The sequence below is a fragment of the Panthera pardus genome, unplaced genomic scaffold (assembly GCF_024362965.1).
Source record: "Panthera pardus isolate Hobbes unplaced genomic scaffold, ASM2436296v1 HiC_scaffold_16, whole genome shotgun sequence".
In the NCBI taxonomy this organism is placed as follows: Eukaryota; Metazoa; Chordata; class Mammalia; order Carnivora; family Felidae; genus Panthera; species Panthera pardus.
Genome location: NW_026526721.1, coordinates 3,489,734 through 3,513,780, shown reverse-complemented (window position 1 = coordinate 3,513,780; position 24,047 = coordinate 3,489,734). Strand labels below are relative to the sequence as shown.

At 54.9% G+C, this 24,047-nt stretch overlaps 1 protein-coding gene across 8 annotated transcripts in view; it reads left to right on the top strand.

Moving 5' to 3' along the window:
• The window catches only part of SLC37A1 (solute carrier family 37 member 1), an 81,697-nt gene that overhangs the window by 24,614 nt on the left and 33,036 nt on the right, over positions 1-24,047 (top strand). For all 8 annotated transcript variants that reach the window (XM_053903031.1, XM_053903030.1, XM_053903032.1 and 5 more), the window contains 6 exons: positions 6,694-6,775; positions 14,373-14,505; positions 15,206-15,284; positions 18,759-18,894; positions 20,117-20,193; positions 21,238-21,404. In XM_053903031.1, coding sequence (XP_053759006.1) covers positions 6,694-6,775; positions 14,373-14,505; positions 15,206-15,284; positions 18,759-18,894; positions 20,117-20,193; positions 21,238-21,404 — 674 coding nt within the window. The remainder of the gene's footprint in view (positions 1-6,693; positions 6,776-14,372; positions 14,506-15,205; positions 15,285-18,758; positions 18,895-20,116; positions 20,194-21,237; positions 21,405-24,047) is intronic.

Here is a 24,047-nt window from a genome sequence, read left to right as displayed (position 1 = left end):
CACAGTCCATCAGCATGGAGCCTGCTTAAGGATCAATCAGTCTCTCTCTCTCTCTCTCTCTCTCTCTCTCTCTCTCTCTCTCTCTCCCTCCCTCCCCCCCCCACCCCTCTCCCCTGCTCATGTGCACGTGCCCAAGTTCTCTCTCCAGAAAAAAAAAATGAAAACAAATGATACTAGGAACGGATTATAGCCCATTGGATACACTAAGAATCTAATGAGTGCACACTGCCGTAAGTGAGTGAATGCACAAACGGGAGAAAGGAAGCCCCTCTCCAAGGGGAGTGCCAGCCGCTAAGTAGAGCAGCCGGGCCCGCGATGGCACACCCGCCGTCCCGTGACCGTCAGGATCACTGCTTCAAGCCTGAAGCTTCCGTGCGCACATTGTTGAGGAGGTTGGAGGGACAGGGCGGCCGTGTGGTCTCCACGTATGTCCCCACGGTTCCTCCGTTTATTGCTTAGAAAAGGTGCGGCTTCCCCTGAGGGACAGACAGGGGCAGACAGCCCCTTAGCCAAGTGGCCACTGCTAACACCACACCGACATCCTGCCTCTGCTTTAGGATGCTCTGAAAAGGACTCCCATCACGGCCGTGCGCGGTTTCATCGTTTCCAGATGAAGCCTGTGGACTGGTGTCTGTGCCAAATCGTATTGCTCCGTTACCCTCGTCTAAAGTATGCATCATTAGCTGCATATAACTCAGAGCGGTAACACTCAGAGGAGGAAACGGATACTCTGCCCCGAATCTCCCAGGTGGAAGCAGGCTGCTATCTGTCTGGGGACACCTGCGATATTCAAGAACACGTCCGAGCACACTCTGGAAGTGCACAGCTGTCCTGGGCTGTCGCTGCCAACATGTGCTCTGTGTTTGCTAGAGACGTGCTGTGAACCCGCACGCTGTTCTTGTGGTACCGATAGACGCGGACGAGGCCACCGTCAGACGTCCCTACAAAAGGCAGGCAGAACAGCCAGGAATGAAAGTGTCAGGCAGCTCATTTGTGAGGGTTCCTGTTTAGTGTCCACAAGCCTGTGTGTAACACAACACAAAAATAAAAGCATGGGATGGTGTCCGTTTCCCAAGGCTGCTGTAACAAAGGACCCCAAACTGTAGGGCTCCTGACAGCAGAAATTTCCTCCCACCGTCCTGGAGGCTGGAAGTCAGAGATCCAGGTGTCGGCTGGTCCGCAGGGTGCAGGGAAGGCCCCCTCCTGCCTCTCCTGGCTTCTGTGGTTGCTGGCAGTCCTTGGCTTGGCTGTGCCTCTGCGGTCACGTGGCCCTCTGCCCTGCCTGTCCCTGTGTCTTCACATGGCCTTTTATAAAGATAGCAGTCATTGGATTTAGGATCTCATTTGATTTGAGGTCGCACATGAGCTAAGTATGACCTCAACTAATTACAGCCCCAGGACTCTATTTCCAAATAAGGTCACATTCTGAGGTTTCTGGATGGACTTGAATTGGGAGGAGGGAGGGCTGGGGGGGGGGGAGACATTATTCAACCCAGTACAAAGTGGATAATAGAACAAATAAGCATCCACAATCTTGTTTCGTAAACGATAAAGACAGAAAAAGGAGGGTAGAACTACAAAGTGGGAAAAGGAATCAGGAGGGCCGCGTAGGACTTGGGTCCCGTAACCCCGGGTAACCCCGAGGAAGTCGAGCGTCTGCTCCCTCTCCAGGACAGGCGTAGTGATGTGGCTGCTGTGGCCAGGCCTTCTGGAAGGGGAAAAGTCGACCTCTGCTGCGGGCTCTTCCCCCTCCCCAAGTCCCACGTAAACAAGAGGAGGAAAGAGAGGGAGGAAGGACCGTCGTGTATGTTCACCCTTCGCCCTGACTTCGGGACAGCTTCTCTCAGAGAACCCTGCCGGCCTCTCGGCACGTCCCCTCCCCAAAGACGCTGATGCATCACGGAAAATTCAGATTGGTCTGGAAGCACGTACAGCTCCCCTCTGCAGCCCCTGTACTCAGGGGGCATCCCCCAGCGAGGGGCAGTCAGGGGAACGACCTTCACCCACCAGGCCCTGCGCTGGTGAGTGCCCACTGTAGAACTGCCAGTTAGGGAAGGAGGCAGCGGCCCGGGGAGTGAAGTTGGAGGCCCAGGGAGGGAGGACGGCAGCCTCGAGGTGGAGGGTGGAGGCCCGGGTTGTCCACTAAGTCCCAATAACCTGGACAGACTGCACCATCCAGGAATGCAGGGTAGGGTAGGGCCCCCGGGCTCTTCAGATGTTATCTGGACGAACCGAGGAGCTCTTTATGTCTGGGTTTTTTGACTCTATTTAATAAACATGTTAATGTATCTAATAAAAATCAAGTATTTGTAAGTAGAATATTCTGTTTATGTCTGGGTGGAGAGTAGAGAGCGTGAGCCCAAAAGCCACTCTGTCAAATTCCTGAGCGGAATGACGATGGAATTCGGATTTCTCCTGGCTGATAACACACTCGCGAACCGGTGTTATATAGCATCCTCGAAGGCTCCAGATTCTTCTCTCAGACTCTGGTCCGGCAGGTGCTGGAGCCGACTCAGTCCCAGACCGGTGTTCATACTCCTTGTGGAGACTGGAGAAGGGAGCCCCGTGCCCAGGTGGGGGCAGGTCGGGGTCCCTGTGGAGGTGGAGCCCCGACTCGCCCCCTTCTGTCACCCATGCCTCCACCGGAGGTCACTACCTGCCAAAGTGGACACTCTTTTGGAAGCTCAGTGGCCTTTTCAGACCGAAACAGGCAGGTTCTTCAGGGTTTGGGGCTGCGCCTCCCGAAACGAGGGGCCTGCCTCTACCTGAGAGCAGGTAGAGGCCCCTGCTCTCATCTCTTGCCGAATACTCTTCCTGCTCACCTGTCTCCCTCTCTGAGAAATACTTTTGTAGAAAGTGGCTCAAACTCTAAAGCTGGAAAAACTTTTATCTTCTCACACAATTATCTTTTCTTGAGTCTCTGATTCAGATTCATTTCAGTCTTACTCTCGGTTTGCTTTCCGTATAAGCCGAGAAGAGCAGCAAGGCTTTAGGCCAGGGTTTCCCACGTCTTCGGCCTTGATTGTCGCACGTCTGCATCGCTGACTTTCTCGTGGAGGTGCCTGAGATATTTATATTCCTGCCTTTCTTGTGTCCTTCTACCAAGTTGCACAGAAACAAAAAAGTAAAAAATAAACAGGATCTGAAACACCCAGGATAGTAGGCTTACAAGAAATTTGCAGTCAATTCTGTTACAGACTAGATGACGGTTTCTTTCTGTCTACTTTATGGACTCTGTTCATATTCCGCATCTCAGATTTCTCTTTGTAGTCGTTTTTTTTAACGAATATTTGAATAGCGTCGGTTTGGACAAAAGTGGCAGATTTTTTAAATGTAATATTATGGGCATCCTGCATACAGGATTAATAATGATATAGGACTGAATGAACAATATACAGCGTAAGACAATTTAAAATGCATCCAGTACAGGGGCGCCCGGGTGGCTCAGTTGGTTAAGCGTCCGACTCAGCTCAGCTAATGATCTCACGGTTTGTGAGTCTGAGCCCCACGTTGGGCTCTGTGCTGACAGCTCGGAGCCTGAGCCTGCTTCAGATTCTATGTCTCCCTCTCTCTCTGCCCCTTCTCTGCTCGTGCTCTGTCCCTCTCTTTCAAAAAATAAAATAAAAACATTACAAAATTAAAACACATTAAGTACATTAAAATACAATACAGTTACAGTGTTTTAGTATGTATGTATTTATTTATTTACTTACTTACTTATTTTCATCCTGATAAGTGCCCTCCTTAATCTCCATCACCTACTCACGCTTGCCCCCACCCACCTCCCCTCTGGTGACCATCAGTCTCTATAGTTAAGAGTCTGTTTCTTGGTTTGACTCTCTCTCTTTTTGCTTTTCCTTCATTCATTTGTTTGGTTTCTTAAATTCCACATGTGAGTGAAACCGTATAATATTTGTCTTTCTCTGACTGACTTATTTCACTTAACTTTATACTCTCTAGTTCCGCTCATGTCCCTGAAAGCGAGTGGCAAGATTTCACTTTTTTATGGTTGAGTAATATTCCAGTGTATATGTATACCACATCTACCTTATCCATTCGTCAGTTGGTGGACACTTGGGCTGTTTCCATAATTTGCCTACTGTAGATGATGCTGCTATAAACATAGGGGTGCACATATTCCCCCAAATTCGTGTTTTTGTATTTGGGAGGTAAATACTCAGTATTGTGATTCCTGGGTCATAGGGTAGTTCTATTTTTAACCTCGGAAGGAACCGCCATACTGTTCCCTAGAGTGGCTGCACCAGTTTGCATTCCCACCAACAGTGCACCCGGGTTCCCCTTCCTCCGCATTCTCACCAACACCTGTTGTTTCTCGTGTTGTTGATTGTAGCCATTCTGACAGGTGTGAAGGGATATCACAGGGTAGCTTTGGTTTGCATTTTCCTGATGGTGAGTGATGCTGAGCCTCTTTTCACGTGTCTGTTGGCCATCTGGGTGCCTTCTTCGGAGAAGTGTCGGTTCATGTCTTCTGCCCACTTTTAAATTGGGTTATTCATTTTTGGGGTGTTGAGTTGTAACAGTTCTTCATATATTTGGATACTAACCCTTTATCAGATATGTCATTTGCAAATATCTTCTCCCATTAGGTAGGATGCCTTTTCGTTTTCTTGATTGTTTCCTTTACTGTGCAGAAGCTTTTTATTTTGATGTAGTCCCAGTAGTTTATTTTTGCTTTTATTTCTTTTGCCTTGGGAGACACATCTAGAAAGATGTTGCTATAACCGATGTTAGAGCAATCACTGCCTATGCTCTCTTCAGGGATTTTTTTAAGTTTATTTATTTTGAGAGAGAGAAAACAGGACTGGAGTAGGGGCAGAGAGAGAGGAGAGAGCTAGAATCCCAAGTAGGCTCCACACTGCCAATAAGAGCCCAACACAGGGCTCAAATGCACACACCGTGAGATCATGACCTGAGCCAAAGTCGGACACTTAACTGACTGAGCCACCCAGGCACCCCTCTCTTTAAGGATTTTTATCTCCTCAGGCCAGTATCTCTCATGAATATAGATGTGAAAGTCCTTAACAAAATATCATCAAACCAAATCCAACAATAAATCAAAAAAATCATACGCCGTGATCAAGGGGATTTATTCCTGGGATGCCAGTGTAGTTCAGTGTTCGCAAAACAATCAGCACGATACCTTACATCAATAAGAGGAAGTAGAAAAACCATAAGATCATTTCAAAGCATGTCAAAATGCTTTCAAAAAGCATTTGACAAAGTATAACATCCGTTCATGATAAAAACCCTCAACAGAGTAGGTCTAAAGGGAACGTACCTCAACATCATAAAGACCATATATGAAAAACCCACAGCGAACCTCATACTCAGTAGGGAAACACAGAGCTTTTCCCTCAAGGTCAGGAACAAGACAGGGATGTCTGCTCTCACCACTGTTTTTCAACATAGTACTGGAAGCTGTACCTTCAGTAACCCAACAACAAAAGGAAATAAAAGGCATCCAGGTTGGTAACGAAGAAACAAAACTCTCGCTATTTACAGGTGACGTGATAGATTATATGGAAAACCCGAAAGACTCCACCAAAAATCTACTAGAGCTGATAAATGAACTCAGTAAGGTCATAGGATACAAAATCAATTTACAGAAAACTGTTGCATTTCTCTCTCTTTTTTTTTTTAGCATAATTAGAACATTTTATTTATTTTTAGTTTGAGAGAGAAAGAGCGTGAGGTGGGGAGGGGGCAGAGCAGAGGGGGAGAGAGAGAGAATCCCAGGGAAGCTCCACACCCAGCGCAGAGCCCAACGTGGCGCTCGGTCCCATGACCCTGGGATCACAACCTGAACCAAAATCAAGAATTGACACTTAACCGGCTGAACCACCCGGGTGCCCCTGGTGCATTTCCATACGCTAATAATGAAGGAGCAGAAAGTGAAATTGAGAAAACAACTCTGTTTACAGTTGTACCAAAACCAACAAAATGTTGAGGAATAAACTTAACCAAAGAGGTGAAACACCTGTATCCTGAAAACTATGAAACATTGACAAAGAAAGTCAAAATGGTGCAAAGAAATGGAAAGCCATTCCATGCTCATGCACGGGAAAAACAAACATTGTTAAAACGTCTGTACTACCCAAAGCAATCTATAGACTCCACGCAAACCCTATCAGATACCAAGAGGACTTTTCTCAGCCCTAGAGCAAGCACCCCTAAAATGTGTATGGAACCGCAAAAGACCCCGAATAACCAAAGCACTCTTGAAAAAACTGGAGGCGTCATAATCCCAGATTTCAAGAGATACTACAGAGCTGCAGTAATCAAAGTAGTGTGGTACCAGCACAACAATAGACACATAGGTCAGTAGAACAGAGTAGAAAACCCAGAAATAAAGCCACGATCGTAACGTGTGGTCAATTAATCTTCAACAAAGGAGGCAAGAATACGCAATGGGAAAAGACGGTGTCTTCGACCAGTGGTGCTGGGAAAACTGGACAGTGACATGCAGAAGAATGGAACCGGACGGCTTTCTTACGCCGGACACGAAAAGAAACTCAAAACTAAATACGAGACCCGAACCATCAAAATCCCGGAAGAGAGCACAGGCAGTAACTTCATTTTCTAGCTATGTCTCCGGAGGCAAGGGAAACACGTGTACTCTTAACGCACCTTCTATCGTTTTACGTCACCCCCCACCTCTGTTCTGTGTTTCAGGTACAGAGCCTTCATTTTTGTTTTGACATTTTTGCTGTATGCCAGTTTCCACTTATCCCGAAAGCCTATCAGCATAGTGAAGGTAAGAAATCATAAAAAGCACCCCGTTTCGTGTCCTGCCTATGATTTCTGTAAGGAACTTGTTACTTTAGGAACGGGTTTGGGAGCGAGGGAGGGGGTGGGGGGTGGTGGTGAGACAAGTGGAGGAAACAGACGGTTTAGGAGCAAGTTATCCTCCTTGGTTTCCCTTTTCTGAAATGAACGTCTTCGAAGTGTTTTTAGGGTTTGTAACTTCAGAGGTGCCGCATTAGTCGACGGTTGCAGATTTCTAAAGCTTCGTTAAGTATTTATTCTGTCCTGCATGAATTTTTCCCTCCAGACACATCTAATCTGAAATCGTTCCCCAAGGTGCTTCTCCCGTCACTGTGCTCCGATCCTAAGCCTGGCCGTGGTGGCCCCGCTATTCTTAGAGCCACGAGCTTCTGTTTGAGTGAGGGGTGAGCACCAGGTGACGCTCAGCAGGGCACTTAACTAGACTTCAAGAAGAGAAGATTCGAGTAGACAGTCCTACGTAATAGCCAGTTTAAACCGGGGAAGGAGCGAGTTAATTTTCTTACCCTCACAGGAACGACATCATTTTTGCCTATAGACTGTCAAGGCTTTTGACTCTTGGTTGTAGAAGGAACAGGAAATTGTTTGTTGCCAAAGATCGCTTAGTCAGAACTCGATTGCCTGCCCCCTCACCCTCTGGTCCTGGGCAGGGACGCAGATCGGGCACCGTGATTCTGACCTTTGTAGCCACGCTTCCTCCCTTCCCGCCCAGAGGCCTTCAGGCCAGCGGGACAGGGAATGCCGAACGCGGCCATCGTTCTGTGGACAGTTTTGTGTCCCCTGCTCTCCAGTAACGCCCAGTGGGTGTTAGTTAAACAGCATCCGTCTACTCAAAGGATCCTATAGTTCGTCCTTGACCCCCAGTTAGCAGGAATCTTCCGTACCCTTCACGTCACTGGAGTTTTTGATACACCAAGTTTGAATGACTGCGGGGGGACAAGAGATGGTGGGATGTGATGCACCCAACCAGGGACTCTAAAATCATACCAAGGACCCGCCACTACGTTTCAATGCTTCCACTCACTCCTTGTCTTCCTTGTTAGGGAAGCGCACATACGGCTCAAGGAAAGGCAAGTTCTAAGAATGGAAGAGGCCATTGGAGGGGTCCCGGGAGCGCCGTGGGGCTGAAGGAGCTGCTGGGGGTTCAGCATTGACCTCGGGTGGGGGGCAAACGCCTAGAGCAGGGAGGGTGGGCTCTCACCGGCAAGCCCCGCCTAGGGGGCCGAGGCTCCGTGCGAGGACACAGGAGGGGGCGCCGGCCGCCACAGGACCTCCGTGGCGGGACAGGACACTTGGATTCGATGCGCTATCACAAGGGTCCTGCTCAGCCAGGAAGGGATGTAGCATTGCTGCGGGGCACCCTCCCAGCTGCCCCGCCGGGAGCTTGGGGCTTACTGCTGAGGCGGTGTCCCGTCAACTCCTATGTGAGTATTGCATCCGTCAGGACGCCTGCTGAGCCCCGTGGCAGGGCAGGGTGCCCTGTTCATCATTTGACAGTCCTCGCGGCAGGCCGGGGGGCTCGGGAGCCCAGTCCCCTCGTGCAGGGTGGCGCAGCTCCAGCAAATTCCGCAGGGTCTCTGCTCTCGGCCTCTGTGCCGCGGGCCCGCAGGGTGTGGAGTACCTGAGTACGTCCGCGGCCTCATACCCGGCTTTTCTTTCACACACGGATTTTCAGGCTTAGCGCCTGCGATGGGCTGAGCTGAGGTTTCTTCTTCTCAGGTGGATAAGGTTGTCCCACTACCTGCAGCGACTTAAGCTTTATAACACCTGACAAAGCGCTCACGTGCTTGGGCCCCTTCTGTATAAGACGAGAAGTAGGGATGATTCTGGTGACACGAGGAATAGTTTGAATTCTCTGCAGCCCGTATTTCCCAACACATTATAAGCAACACAAAATTAAAATATATTCGCTTACCTGGAATTGATCACCAGGTAGAACGGTTCTCATTCTTTAAGGACATCTGTAGAGTGACAGACATATGTCATGTCAGATTTAGGCTACTCTGTTTGGACTCACCTTTAATCACCATTGAGACATTTCATTTGTCTCTGATTTTAGTGGAGCAAGAAGTAAGCAAAGATGACAGTGACGGAGAGCCGGGGGCACAGCCCTCCCCCTTCCCACATCCTGTCCCAGCCCGGCCTCAGGCCTCGAGGCTGGGCACTGGCAGGGCCCGCTCCGGGCACTGGGTGCCGCTGGGGGCTCTTTCTCCCCAACGCGCCGCCCCCCGTGGGCCCGAGCGTCCCTGAGGGCAGGGGGCTTCTCTGGGGAGCTGCAGGGAGCCCTGTGCCCCACGGGAATGGGGACACCCACTAGTTTGTGAGCATCTGGCCCTCCCTGCACACACAGGGCCTGTAGGAAGGAAGGTGTGAAACCCTCAGCAGCAGACAAGACCGCCGGGAAAGCTGGCCACGGTGCATGCCGTGGGTGGAGTGGCCAGTGTCCCGGTGTGCGGGCTTCATTAGAACACAGCAGCGTTTTTTTTAAGTTCGTTTATCTATTTTGAGAGAGAGACAGAGAGAGAGAGAGAGAAAGCACGATCAAAAGAGGGGGAGAGAGAGAGGAAGAGAGAGAATCCCAAGCAGGTTCCACACTGTCGGTGCAGAGCCCAACGTGGGGCTCGATCCCACAAACTGACATGACCTGAGCCCAGATCCAAAGTCGGATGCTTAACCGACTGAGCCACCCAGGTGCCCTGCCACAGTGTCTTTTTAACTGAACAAAGTCTCCCTAGAATACATGTGGAAAAATGTGCAAGAATTAATGACCAAGGAAACATTAAGCCACCATGATCAAGTTTTCATGGTACACCTGAGAGTAGACCAAGAGGTCAGTAGAAGAGAATAGAAACGTGGTGTGGTCGACAGAGGTGCTGGGAAAAGTGTAGCTCATTTAGCAAAAGGCATGAGCGCAGCTGGCTACTCGACTACAAGAATGAAGTGGGGTCTCTGTCTTATACAAATAGATGGGTACATTAAAGAATTAAATGGGAAAAATAAGTAAACTCCTAAGAGCGAAAGTATGTCCATCTTAGAGGTGTGGAGTTGGCAAGCCCGAAGGCGGCCGGCCAGAGGGGATGGCGGGCGGGGTCGTTCACGGACACCCAGTGGCCGGGAGAGAGCAGTCACGAAGGCGAGCGAAAGTGGCCCCTGACCGCATCACTCCCGCTGTCTAAACACTTGCCCTCGTCAGGGCAGCGAGGGCAGGGAGACGGCCAGGCGCTGGCAGTGGGGACCCCGGGCTCCCGCCTTCTGGGGACCATTCTGTGAACCGTATCTCTTCCGAGATAGAATATGCACCCTTCAGCCGCTCTGGGACCCTTGCCCATTAACCGAAAGCACCGCCGTCCTTAAAATCTGCAAATGTGTCTTCACTGTGGCAGTGTTTGCAATTCCAAAAAGAAAAAGGAAAAATCCTGCATATTATGTGACCCCAGTCAGCAGGTGAAAGAACGTTTGAGTAAATTATGGCCAGTCCATAAGCTGATATACGCAGCCGCTTAAAAGAATCACAGGGGCGCCTGGCGGGCTCAGTCAGAAGAGCGTGCGGCTCTCCATCTTGGGGTCGTGAGTTCGAGCCCCACGTGGGGTGCAGAGAGTACTTAAATAAATAAACTTCAAAAAGTAAACAAACAAGTATTAAGAAACAAAACGATAATTAATCAGAGCCAGACCAGGTGACACAGGAAGATTTCTAGAGCTATTTTGAGAGGGGAGAGGAAGGTGTACTTAATGTCTATATAGAACGGTTCCGTGTTTGAAAACCAGAGGATGCACAGGAGCAGAAAGCCCCCCGCCCCCTTTCCGTGCCCCTGAGGCAGCGGGCGTGGGCTGGCGACGCGGTCCTGTGGTGCCAGTGGTTCCCGCAGACCAGCTGAGCACACGCAGGGCCCGCCGCCCTTCCCGAGGTCAGCCTGTCCCCGCGCTCACGCTGCTCTAGCAAGTTCCGTGGGCTGGGTGGCTCACCAGCAGCAGACGTGTACTGCTCTCAGTCCTGGGGGCTGGAAGTCCCAGATCGGGGAGCCAGCGGGGTCCGGCCTGCAGATGGCCGCCTCCCCGTGTCCTCACGTAGGGGACCTGCCATCCTCACAGAGGCCCCCGCTCCTACTCCATCACGGGGGCGGGGGGCAGGTTTCAACACAGGGATTTGGGGGAACACAGGCATTCAGACCACCGCAGGTACTGGAACTTTCCTTTCTCCTTTAGGACCTCCTCTGGATAATGCCTTGGCAAGTTCTTTTAACCCAAAGCCTGATAAAAGGAATGTAAAGGACTAGTTAAAGTGAACGGGCCACACCACCTGGTGGACCACAGAGAGCTAACCACACGTGTCCCTGCATGTGGACGACGTCCACACTCACACGTACATGCAGGCACTCGTGCTCTAATCTGAGCTCTCACTGTGTCGTCTACAGGGGGCACAACCACGACCCCTCTCCTGGGGGCGTTGACAAGGCCGGCATCCCACTCTGACCTGCCGTCCCCATCGTCACCGCCCTGAATTCCTGACCCCGGCCTGGTCCCCGCCCTGGTCCCCGCCCGGTTGGTTTTCTGCTCAGTCACCCAGAACCAGCAGCATCACTGGGGCCTGGCAGACCTGAGAACCCAGGAGGTGCCCCCCCCCCCACAGTTGGGAGGAATGAGTGTATGAGGCTCGTGGCTCAAGTTGAGGCTTAAACAACAGTCTTCAGTAAATGTGCGTCCACGTACAGATATGTGTGCCTAAGTCTGCGTGGATGTGAGCGCGTGTAGAACGTCAGTGCCTCCGGAAGGCCATGATGCCCGCTGATCCCACGTGGTTCCCTCTTGTTGCCCACTGGTAGGGGGACTGGGGGAGGGGCCGGGGCTGGAGATGCATCTGCAGATGGGACAGAGAGCACCCGCACCGCACCCCCGCCTGCCCCTCCCCCACCCCCACCCGCCTTGTGGCCCCGTGGCTGTTTTCGTGGCTGCTTGCCGTGTCCCCCCATCCTGCGGACACCAGCCCCTCCCGCCCCCGCCCCCACCTTCCAATCCCCGTGGCACTTGCTGTGTAGTTTGTTGCTGTCCCGCCATGTGGCACGTGGGCAGTGGTAAATAACCTGGAGGGTCGTGTACCTGGAGACTCCAGGCCACATAGTCTCCTGATTGCTTGGCTTTTAATGACCGCCTGGTGTCACACGTCCATTAATTTTGTTACCTGTGGAAACATCCGCGTAAAAATTGGCAAGGGCCAAGGACTAGCCCCCCGTCGGTGTCACACCAGGGTATGAACCCGTTCCCCTGCTGAGGGTTTTTCTGATCAGATCCTCTTGGCCTAATTCATCCTTAACTTTCGCTCACACACCGGGTATGGGAATAAAGCTGGTGGCTGACAGCCAGCACGTGGTGATAGAAACAAGCATCCTCGGGACCAGTGTGAAGTCTTTGCTGGCTCTCCTGCAGCCCTTCGGCCGCCCAGAGGGTGCAGATCGCGGTTCTGGTGGGAAGGGTGCGGGCTGGGGAAGGGCTCAGCACGGCCGCCAGAAGCTGGAGTGAGTAGGGGGCCCCCTGCCTTGGTGAAGTCGCTGTGCCCTCTGAGAGTCCAGGGGAGAAGCGGGAGGCCAGCCCCGTGGCACCGGAGTCCCCGCTCAGAGTCCCCCTCATCACAGGACAACCAAGATGAAACCCTTTTCTGCTTGTTTATGACACAAGAAGGGATCCTTCCTCATCTTTCTTGGTCCCAGGGGATGTGGAAGCCCCGCTTGGAGCCGTGGCCCACAGCTACCTCCTCCCTCGTTCCGTCTCGGCAGGCGGGTCAGCGCCCGGCCCGCCTGCGGCTCTCTCGGCGACGGATGGACAGCGAGGGCGGTGAGGCACGGGGTCTGGCCCAGGGAAGGGTGACTTCTACGGGGAGAGGAGGAGCCAAGTATGAACCCGGGGGAATGGGGAAGGGCCGCCTGCTGTGTGCAGGGCAGGGCGACTCCGAGATCCAGGCCAGCACAGCCGGCCTCCGGCCCCCGGAGGGTGAGAGGAAGGCTGTCTTGCAAAGACTCGACTGAGTTTGTAAAGCGGAGCCCGTGGAGGATTTTTAGGGCGAGGTTTGAATGCTAGCGGAACGCCCAGTGCTGATGACAAGCCACGGGACCACAGAGCGGCTGAGTCCCATGTGCCCTGCCAGGCCTCGGTGGCGTGTGTCCGTGCAAAACCAGGAGGCCTCCAGCCCAGGCTGACCACAGCCCTGGCAAGGGCAGCCGTTCGCAGGAGCCTCTTTGGTGACTCCCTCTGGAAGAGACGGGTGCCAGGGAAGGAGGCGGTGGGCAGGACGTGTGGCCGCTGTTCTTTCTGGGGCCAGCTTTCCTCGTGAGCCCCAGACCCCTGCCTTCACGCTGCGGCTCCGTGAAGAACGCCGCTTGGGGCCCTGCTCCCACTAAGGGCCACTCCCTGCCCTTGTGGTTGCCTCCTTTCTGCCCTCACTCACACCTGGGGGATTACTTCATCTGAGCCCCTGGGAGCAGAAAAACCCAGAAAATGCACAGCGGGCGGCAGGGGCACCTGGGGAGGGGAGACATGGACCGTGGGGCTGAGAGGCAGACTGGCAGACAGGCGGAGGTTCCCCCGTAGCAAGACGGGCCCTTTTCTGGAAGGGGAGGTCCTCTTGTAAGGAGCACCCTGCGTCCCCTGTGCCCTGCACACAGCCCCGGTGCCCACTCCTCCGGCCCTCCCTGGTGCGTCCATGCCCCAGAACGGCATCACCGATCCCGCTAAGTTCTGCGGCTGAGGGGGGCCAGCCCTGTCTGCAGGCGGGCACACTGAGGCGGGTGGGAGCGACTTCCGCAGGCCCCTACACCTGTCAGCCAGAGGGCCCCCGAGCCTTACACTCCTCTGCCCCTGGCCCGCGTGCTGGCTCCGCCGACAACTTGGTGGGTCGGTGGCCTTGTGCCCCATCTGTGCTGTTGTCTTACTGAGGCACGGGATCTGCACATGTCAACACCCGCAGATCTGAAGCGTCTAGCCTGGCAAATATGCGCAAGCTCGAACCATCCCCAGGTTAGGGTCTGGCCCCTTCCAGCTCCCGCTCCGGGCCCCGCGTGCCCCGCCCCCTTCGCGGCCCTCCTGCTGGTGAGTGAGTGTCACCGCTGCCACCTGGGGCTAGGTTCTGTCCTCCAGTGACCGACCGAGTCTGCCCTTTGTGCTCCTCACGTCAGGCTTCTTCTGATGGGAGATTCATCCTCCTCTTTGCTTGGACCTGTGCCTTGCTCTCCGGCTTCGCGGGGCATTTACTTGGGTGTGAATCTGGCACGATGAGGCCGTGTTCGCAGTGTGGCAGGCGGTGCCGGGCTGGCAGCAGGCGGCTCTCAGCTGCGTGGGCGTCTCCGCCGCCCGACCGTCACAGGCCTGTGTTGGCTGTGTGTGAGTTCGGGGCTGGGAGCGGCAGAGGCCCGATGGGTCGTGCAGGCGTTCGGTGGGTCGTGCAGAGGCCTCGGCGGGGCCTTGCTCCCCCAGAGCGTGGTTGCCCTGGGAAGACCGAAAGGAGGGGGCGGCTGTTCCAATGCCGCGAGCCCCTGAACCTGGCCTGAGCGCGCTCTCTGTCTCTGCTGATGTCCTAGGGTGAGCTCCACAGGTACTGTGCCGCACTGAACGAGGGGGACGTCGAATTCAGCAGCCAGAGCCAGAGGGCCAGTGACACCCCCCACCAGCAGCCACCAGACAACGAGACTGACTGCAGCTGGGCCCCGTTCGGTGAGCTCTCCGTCTGTCCACCCCTGTGCGTCCCGATCCTGACGCGCGCCGTCCTGCGGCCTCTCGCGTGGCTAGACAGCCAGTGCTGAAAGCGACAGGCAGCCTCACCGATTTGGGCGGCACTAACGATGTTCCCGGACGTGACCGCCTGTCCGGGGACAGCTCCGTCCTGTCACCCGCTCGCCTCCTCCCGCAGCTACCGTGTCCGCGGCACCTGCCGACGCCCGGGAGATCCTCTTTCTGGGGAAATCTGCTCAAGAGGACTTGTATTTTGCATCTGTCGGGGCTGAGGGCCAGGCTTTGCTGAGCGGGGACCGTGCTGGACAGGAGAGGGAGCCCCCAGAGGTGTGGGGCGGGGGCTGGCCCGGGGCTGCTGCAGAAAAGCCAGATTAACTCGGGAGGCAAAATGAATAAAAAAACCACATGCTCCCCATGCACGGTGGGGATTTTCTCTAATCCAGATGACGTCTAGTTAGTGATTATTTGAGAATGTGGCAACTTTCTTTCCCTTTGTCCAGAAGCCAACCGGATGTCCTGCCACATTTTCTGTGTTCAGAACCGTCCCTTTCTCCTTCTGCGTCTGCTGCCCAAGTGTAGAGAGCAGGCATGTGCACTTTGTCACCCGGCCCCAGAACACAGACTGGTATTTAGTGGAAGTAGGCCATACTCACTGTTTCCTGCCGATTTTCCCCCTGTGTAGACCAGGACAACTACCAGCAGCTGCTCGGGGCCCTGGACTACTCGTTCCTGTGCGCCTACGCCATCGGCATGTACCTGAGGTAGGTCTGCCTGCTTCTCAGATGCTCGTCGTTCTCGTCCGTTCGCCGCAGGACATGTCTGCGGGTTGCTTGCCGCCCCGGCTCTTCTCAGAGAGGAGGATAAAGTGTGCTGCAGGGCTGATCAACACGAGACCGCAGAGCGGTGCGTGTAGACGCCCCGGATGTCGTGCTGCTCAGGGCGGGCCGTCCGGGGACGGCTCTCAGGGCCCCGGGCTTTCGGAGGCACCGTTAACCCTGCCGTGGGGTGGTCGCCGGGAACAGGGTGCTGGTAGCTCCCGGGGATCGTGTGCAGAGTGATCCTCTGCTCTGTCCCTGGGGCCACCATCTGTTCACACGAGCCGGATCACTAGGGTCACAGCAGTTTAGGGTGTGTGCCGGGCACGTCCCTCTGGCTGCCCAGCTCGCCCCAGACGGCACCTCACCGTCCTCCTTGTGGGTGGGGCACGGACCCCAGAGACACGCAGCTGGGAATAAATCCGACTCAGTGCTGCCCCTCTTTGGGCCTCAGCTTCCCCTCTGCGAAATGGGCACAACAGTGGTTAGTTAACTCCCCGGATCATGGCAGGAGAGGATGAGCTAATCCGTGTAGAATGCGCAGAGCAGAGCCCGGCCCGCGGAGTGTTCCCAGCGTCGGTCACATGCGATTCTCACCCCGTCCTGCATCGACCCAGGAAGGTGGAAGTGTTATGTGGGTAACAGGATATGTGATTGGCTGATTAAAAACTGGTATCGTGTCAGTCCAGCCGGGTTTAAAAAAAAAATCATAGGGACTAAAGGCCTTCAGCTCAAGAGGCTTTTGTTCAGAGACCCAGTGATCTTCAGAGCTTTGAGCATCGTGGGGACACCCGTGAGCGGTTAGCTTCTCTGTGATATCCACCAGAGTGTGGCATCACCCAGACCTGCCCCTGGACCCCAGTGCAGGGTGGGGGTGGTGCCCGGTCAGGCACTTTCTGTTGGTGGAGTGGACGGCCCCTCTGTATTTCATTTGCATAGCCCTGCAGAACGGGTTTGAAAGAACGAATGTGTAACTATGGATACGGAAGCCTGTGGTGTGTGCCCCTCCCCTGCTCATGCTCTGTCTCTCTCTCCCAAAAATAAATAAACCTTAAAAAAATTAAAAAAAAAAAAAAAAAGAAAAAGCCCAAAGGTTGGACTGTGTTTTTCCCAGTTACTAGAAAACAGTATATTTTTTTAATTTTTTTTTTTTAACATTTATTTATTTTTGAGACAGAGAGAGACAGAACATGAACAGGGGAGGGGCAGAGAAAGAGGGAGACACAGAATCTGAAACAGGCTCCAGGCTCTGAGCTGTCAGCACAGAGCCCGACGCGGGGCTCGAACTCACGGACTGTGAGATCATGACCTGAGCCGAAGTCGGACGCTTAACCGACCAAGCCACCCAGGCGCCCCTAGAAAACAGTATTTAAATGCAGTTCTCAGCTTAGCGTGATATTGTCCCCCAGGCAACACTTAGCAGGATCTGGAAACAAGGTTGCTGTCACAACCAGACAAGGGGGTGCTTGGCATCTAGTGGGCAGAGACCAGGGCCGCTGAGCATGCTATGGCACAAAGAGTGACCCGACCCCACAGGTCAAGAGGGTCGAGGTTAAGAAGGCTTTAAATAAGAGGGTCTTACTGTTGCTTATGTATCAGCAAAGATAACGTGTCATGAAACTCGCCAGTGAGGGTTTGTTAACAAAATTCTGCCTCGTGTAGAATCCAGAGTAGACTCGTGGCTGTAACAAAGGCATACACTGCTTCTTTGGATGGCCCTTTAGTGACGCTGTGACACGTGGCTCAGGAAACGGATCGTTTGTATGTCGGGTGAACCGCATACGGGGGCGCCTTCATCAGCCCAGACCTTCCTAGCAGGTGCGCCCTGGCCTTTGGTCCCGGTATGAATCGGATGTCGTGTGGAATGGTGTCCGTTCCCTCAGGCCTTTTCTTTAGCGACTTGGAAGCAGAGACTAAATTTGGGCCCAGTGTCATATAGCAAGACTGGAGAACATGTGTCAGCCCTGGCCGACGGCACTAGCTCTGTCCCGTGACGCCAGGCAGGTCAGCCAGCCCCTCCGAGACACGTCTTCTCTCCTCTGAAGCCAGCGGGTTGAAGCAGAGAACTTGCTTAGCTCTAGAACGCTCTTGAGTTTGTGACCGGTTTCTCCCCAGCTTAAAATCTGACCTGAATGTTGTTTCTAATTTTTTTTTAAATTTTTTTATGTTGATTTATTTTCGAGAGAGAGAGAGAGAGAGACAGAGTGTGAGCAGGCGAGGGGCAGAGAGAGAGGGAGACACAGAATCCGAAGCAGGCTCCAGGCTCCGAGCTGTCAGCACAGAGCCCGACGCGGGGCTCAAACCCACAAACTGTGAGACCACTGACCTGAGCTGAAGTCTGACACTCAACGGACTGAGCCACCCAGGCACCCCTGTTTCTAATTTTAAGTTACTTCCTCTGCCTTAGTCATTTGCCTCAGTCACCGGTGCGGTGTTAAGTAGATTGCTTTATTTGGGGACTCCAGAAGGACAGGTTTTCTAGTGTGTTCGTTCTTGAGATAAAAGACAGAATCGTGGAGATGGTTCCCAGAGCATTGTTCACGGGCAGGTAGGGGTCACTCTCCATTAAGTTTCTTGTTTATCCGAATCCCTTAATGGCCACGTGGAAGAAAATATGACCCGTGGTTTCTCATGGCTGCAAAAGCCTCCCATTTACCTGGGATTATTCTGGGTTTTCTGCACTGAACAAGTGACACTGTCACGTTGCTCCTTGGTGGCCCTTCCCCTAAGGCGGTGAGAGGCCACCCTGCCCTGGGCCCTTCACCCACAGCGACCCCACCCAGAGCACCTGGGCTCTGGGAAGGAGCTTTCCAGCCAGCTGCTCATTTTGAGCCACCTTGCCGGTGGAGAGGAGCATGTCACCCCCTGTCCCCGACCTCACACTCCAGTCTGTCTGTCTTCAAACCAGGTCACGGTGGTGCCAGCAGGAAGGCAGCTGGCAGAGCCCCTCCAGCCCGGCGTGTTAACGCAGGGGACTCGGTGACAGCTCGGGGGCGAGCGACTAACTGAGGCCACAACTGATCCCTTTCATGACACGCCTACATCTGCCCTTCCAGATGTTTGAACACTATGCACAGTTACTGGATGCTGTTTACAGAAAAACGCGTTTAACTAGCAGGACGAGATTTTGGTTGTTTTAATTGGCAACCGTCACAGGCAAGTCATAGTGTTTGAGGTTTATTACTTGACAGTTAGTGGCTTTTACTAGAAATAAAGTCCTAAGAGATGTTGCCAATTGCCAATTTCTGGTTAATAAGTGCTCCACTGGAGACAGCTGTGATGAAATCTTCCTGGAAACTGTAGCGCATCGGAGTTCTGAAAGCTCGGAGAACAGCGTGAAAACATCCGGAAAGATCCGGACCCTTCACGTTATGGGTGTGTTTGTTTTCTCATGTTTGCTTCTTTCTTCTCCGTCCTCAGTGGCATAATAGGGGAACGCCTGCCCATTCGGTATTACCTAACTTTTGGGATGCTGGCCAGTGGTGCTTTTACCGCCCTGTTTGGATTAGGGTATTTCTACAATATCCACAGTTTCAGCTTCTACGTGGTAACTCAGGTGAGGTCTGGTTCCGCGGCTCCCCACGGATGGGGTTTCTGTGATGAATCGGACTGGGCCTTTCTGCCACGAGAGAAGGCTGCCTGGGGGTGGGGGTGCACGGGGTCCTGTCTGCCGTTGGGGTCGGTGCTGGCACAGGAAGTTCTGTCCTTGCAGTAGCTGTGAGGCCTCCCTTAGTCCTGGGACCTGCCTCTTAAATCCTCCCCCTCCGAGCCCCCCGCTGGGCACTGAGGCAGGGACCCTGGGAGCCCTGCCGCCCGAGTGTGGGAGACTTCGTGTCCTGTGGCCCATTTGACCTGTCTCGATGGAGGGACACAGGGTGGCAGGGGTGGGAGGAAGGGAGCACTCTGGAGCTGCTGGCGGGAGGTCGGCGTTGCGGGTGGTCAGCAGGGCGGAGAGGAGAGAGCCTCACGGTGCTCCAAGGGAAGTAGAGCCAGGCCGTGGGCTCTGCCCTTCCTGCCGGCCCATCTGTCCTGGTCTGCCACTGCCCCCGCCCTGCCCCGCCCTGGGTAAACATCGACCACAAGTGAGAAATGAGGAAAATACTCATGCCCAGCCTCTGAGGCTCTCCAGAGCCTGAGGGTGTCGTCAAATCATCAAAGCCAACTGTCCGGAATTTGCTTTTCAAATGTTGCCCTTGGACTTGAACAAGTTTGGCTGTTTTAATGACAACAGCGATTCACACTTTATAGTAAAATAAAAAATTAGAAGGAAGGAAAAGATCTTCCCAGAGTCCCAGCTTGTTCCTAGAGGGAAGGCAAGCCGGACTGGCCCAGGGACGCTGTAGGGGGCAAAGGAGGGCAGCTCCTGTCGTGCCCTTGACCCTGGATGCCCCGAGACTAAAGCAGACCTGCTCGCGCTTCTTGAACCTTCTGAGAGCGTCAGCCCGGGCGCTGTTGAAACGTGGAGAAACGCTTCCCCGAGCTCTGCGTCCAGCCCGTTCTCCTCTCAGAGGCTCAGGCCACAGAAGTGAAAGCACTTATGTATGATTTCCATGCACGTGTGTGTGTGTGTGTGTGTGTGTGTGTGTGTGTTGCTGAAAACACATCTGTGGCTCTTGAGGCTCCCATCAAGGAGGGTTTTGCTGCCTTGTTGCTGTGGGAGTCCCCGCTGTGCGCCCAAACTTGCAAAGAACCGGGGAAGCGAGCGCCTGTGAGCCTGGCCTGAAGACGGCCGCGTGCGCTTTCCCGCCTGCCGTCAGCCCTCCTTTGCCCCGTCACAGATCATCAACGGACTGGTGCAGACCACTGGCTGGCCCAGCGTCGTCACCTGCCTCGGCAACTGGTTCGGAAAAGGAAGGTGAGAAAAGGCTCCCGCTTTCAGCACCATTTATTTTTTCAGATTCTGACGCAAACCAGACCACGTCATTTTTAGTTTTTCTTTAGATCCGCTGCGGAAAAAGCCGCTTTTGCTAGCCTACTCTCTCAAAGATGATTGACACTCTGGGGTTCTGAGATTCAGGTGGGCCTTTGTCCCTGTCGCGGGCTGGGGGAGCGTGTCGTTCTGTGCAGCTGGTCACCCGCGAGCCTGGCAGAAACACGGAGCTTAGGGCCCGGCCCCGGGTCTTGTGAAGCAATAAGTATATTGTCCCAAGACAGGAAGGCACCTGGAAGGGTGGCAGGTCCTGAGCTGCACTCAGTGTTTGGCGATGGGCCCACGGTCCGTGATTTCTGCATGGCGCACGGTGTGGCCAGGCCCGAGAGCACACAGCGCTGGGAGCCACGGGGAAAGCAGGGAAGCAGGGCCAGAACCCACCGCCGTGAGCCCGGGTTCGATCCTTCAGCCGGCGGGGTCCTCGACGTGAACTTTTGCTAATGGGGCATCTCCTCAAACGATCGTATTTGTTTTTAAAGTTTATTTTTAGTTTTGAGAGACAGAGACAGCGTGAGTGGGGGAGGGGCAGAGAGAGGGCAAGAGGGAGAATCCCAAGCAGGCTCCGAGCTGTCAGCCCAGAGCCGGACGTGGGGCTCCAACTCCCGAGCCGTGGGATCACGACCTGAGCCCAAATCCAGAGTCAGACGCTCAACCGGCTGAGCCCCCCGGGTGCCCCAGATGATTGTATTTCAGTTTCGGAGGCACAAATGTAAATGTGGGGCCTTCCAAGAAGGTCAGGGAAAGGCTTCTTTCCTCTTCGTAAGCGCAGAATAACAGAGCCCTGAGAGGGGTGTGCAGTGCCACGGCCTGACGCGTGTCCCGCCAGACAACCTTGCGGGGGTGGCGTCCGCGCCGCCCGTTGATTTCGATGTTTCCTCGCACCCGTCGTAGGCACCGTCTGTCCTCCACCTGCCGGTCCACTGAAGCTTCTCGACATCATTGGCCGTCTTGTGTTTTGTTGTGTTGCAGGCGAGGTTTGATTATGGGGGTCTGGAACTCCCACACGTCCGTGGGCAACATTTTGGGGTCCTTGATTGCCGGCTACTGGGTGTCCACGTGCTGGGGCCTATCCTTCGTCGTGCCCGGGGCCATTGTGGCAGCGATGGGGATCGTGTGCTTTCTCTTTCTCATCGAACGTAAGTACCCCGGCCTTGGAGATGGCGCCCCGGGAGGGCCTCGCGGGGCAAGTTGTTAAGAGAACGCGCTGTGTTGGCCCAGCGCGGGCCCGCGGTCGCCCTGGCTCTCCCCTTGCCAGGTAACCTTCTGTCTTCAGGTCTGGCTGGGTTTTCTGTCGTCTCCTAATTTCTGGAGTAACTGATGTTGAGATTTCCTCCCATGCCAACCTGCCCTCCTGCCCCGCGGCGCAAGGTGCGCGTGGCTGGCCCGGTGCCGGCAACGTCACGTCTGCCCGAGGCCTGCCACGCTGCTCACCTGCCGGGGTGCGGTGCCCAGCCCGCGTGGCCGCACCTGCTCACCTGTCTTGCCGACGCAGACTGGCACCTCGCCGGCTTGTCTGCCTTCTGATAAGGTCTACCTTAGACGATGTCACCAAGTCATTGCACAACCCAAGACCGGATGTCCTAATCAGGTGAAGAGTGTTCTCCCAGAAACTCAAATTCTTTGCCCCATTCTAGACTCAATACCACACTTCTGACTTAATTGAATTTGAAATCAGTTTTCAAAGTAGAGATCCGGCAGGGACAAGGAGTCCTGGCAGTACCTCCAGTGGGAGAGAAGCTGCTGAAAGTGTCGGGTGTCGAGGCGTCCCCGTCCCACGAGCTGTTCTGAGGGGTCACGTTTGGCATTTACTTCTTTGATTTGGCTTCAGGCAAAACAAAATCATATGGTGCAGCACAGCTCCCCACTGTTAACTCCCAGGTAGGGACCCTCAGGAGGCCGGCTACGCCCTCCGTGCTGGGCATTAATTGTCACTTCAGCTCTGAGTTCGGGCTGCCGGCTTCGTCACCCGGGACGTTGAGGTCTGTTTGACCCAGCTTCTCACTTCTTGTTTCTTGGTGCTAAAGGTAACCTTTCCGTCTTAAAGTGACTACCATCAGCTGTGCGGGTGTGAGGCTCCAGGCCCGCCTTGTCAGTGAGAGCGAGGCCGTGGTCCGCTGAGGCCTGGGGTGCGCCGCGGGCGTGCTCAGGGAGGGGTGCCTGCGGCTCACCCCCTCTTCCCCCTCCTCCGGGGCCGAGGACACTATTTGCAACGTGTCCACGTGGCCAGGACCAGTGAATCGTGAGACGGACGGGGGTTTAGAGCCGCCTCACCCACATACCCGGCCTGTGGCGGGCAGCCATAGCTTGGGTACCACGGAGTTCCGGGAAAGGTCCCTGTGTCCCCTGTTGTCTCCACGCTGGCTCCCTGGCACCTGGAGCTCGGTCCCGAGGCTCTCCAGAGCGTTCCTTACGCATTAGTCATCTGGAGGACAATGCGCGTCCTCTTTGCTCGTGCGCAGGGGCCCCCGGGTGTGTCCTGCCCGAGGTCTAGAGTCCACGGCCCCTTTTTTTTCTCTTCCCCAACCGAGGAAGGGTTGGTTTAGGGGGAAAGAGGAAATGTGACACGGAATGGGGTGTGTGGCAGGAGTGATTAATCCGCCAGCCCGGCCGGGATCGTAGCACCGTTCGGGTCGGTTTTCCCGGGCGGGGCCTCGTCCCCCACTCGGGACAGAGTTTCCAAGAACAAGGAAGCTGTGGTTCGTCCTCCGTAGGAAAACGAGAGCCCCCTTCCCACAGAGCCACCGCTCCTGTGTCTTCCGAGGGGGCGGGACAAGGCAGAGAGGGTCCACGCAGGGCTCTCCTGGAGCTGCCCTCCCACCAGCCCTGGTCGGGGCCCCCCTCTCCGTCCCGCGCCTGCGGTGACCCCCGAGCTGCTTTCCCGGCCCTGCCGAGCCGTGAGGCCGGGGACCCTGCCCAGGAAGTTGTCCGGAGGCTTACAGATCCCCGGGGACGGACCTGTACTTCGTTCTCCTGCTCCTGGGTCGTCCTTGACCTGAGGAGAAAGGCCACGTGCTGACCACGGGGGCGGCCTGAGGCACCCTGGGCAGGGTGGTGCTGTGGGACGGAGGCCTGGACCCGGAGCCCGTGTCCCCGGCCCCATCCAGGCGGTTTTGCGCCCTCGCCACAGGCGACCGGGCCCTCGGCCGAGCCCCCGTGCCTCCCCTCCGCGGCTCCACCTGCGCTGTCTGCCCACTCCCCCTTCCCGGCCTCCCCACACCCGCCCTCCTTCTCCCGCACCCTTCACGGTCTGGGGCAGCTTTCTCGGGGAACCTGCCCCCCCTCCCCCCCCCGCCCCCAGAGCCAGATCAGTCACCTGGTCCCCGCCCTCGCCCCGCCTCGCCCGGCACTGCCTTCGGACGAGGCTTACCCTGTTCTGTGCCCTGGACTTGAGCCGTCTTTCAGGCCCTCTGAGTAATTAGTGGCCCTTCTTGTGTCACCATTCTGTGTCACCGTACAGCAGGTGCCTCCCGTGTCCCCGGCACCGCGCCGGGCTTGCTGCAGGCATAGTCGCGTGGACCTCCAGGGCCGTGGGTGCCCTGCCCAAGGTCACACGGTAGACGGTGAGGTTGGGGTGTAACAGGTGCCTGCTCACCCATTCAGACTTTCTCGCACTTTGGCCACAGACCCCTTAGGTCCCTGGGACGTGTTCTCGTGGATACAGTTCAAAAGGTCTTTTTTTGTCATTTAGGTGATAATTAAAAAAACCAAACTCTGTTGTAAACGCTATCTTCTGTCACAGAGACAATATGCATTTGAGAGACGTCTTCCTGCAACAGAGA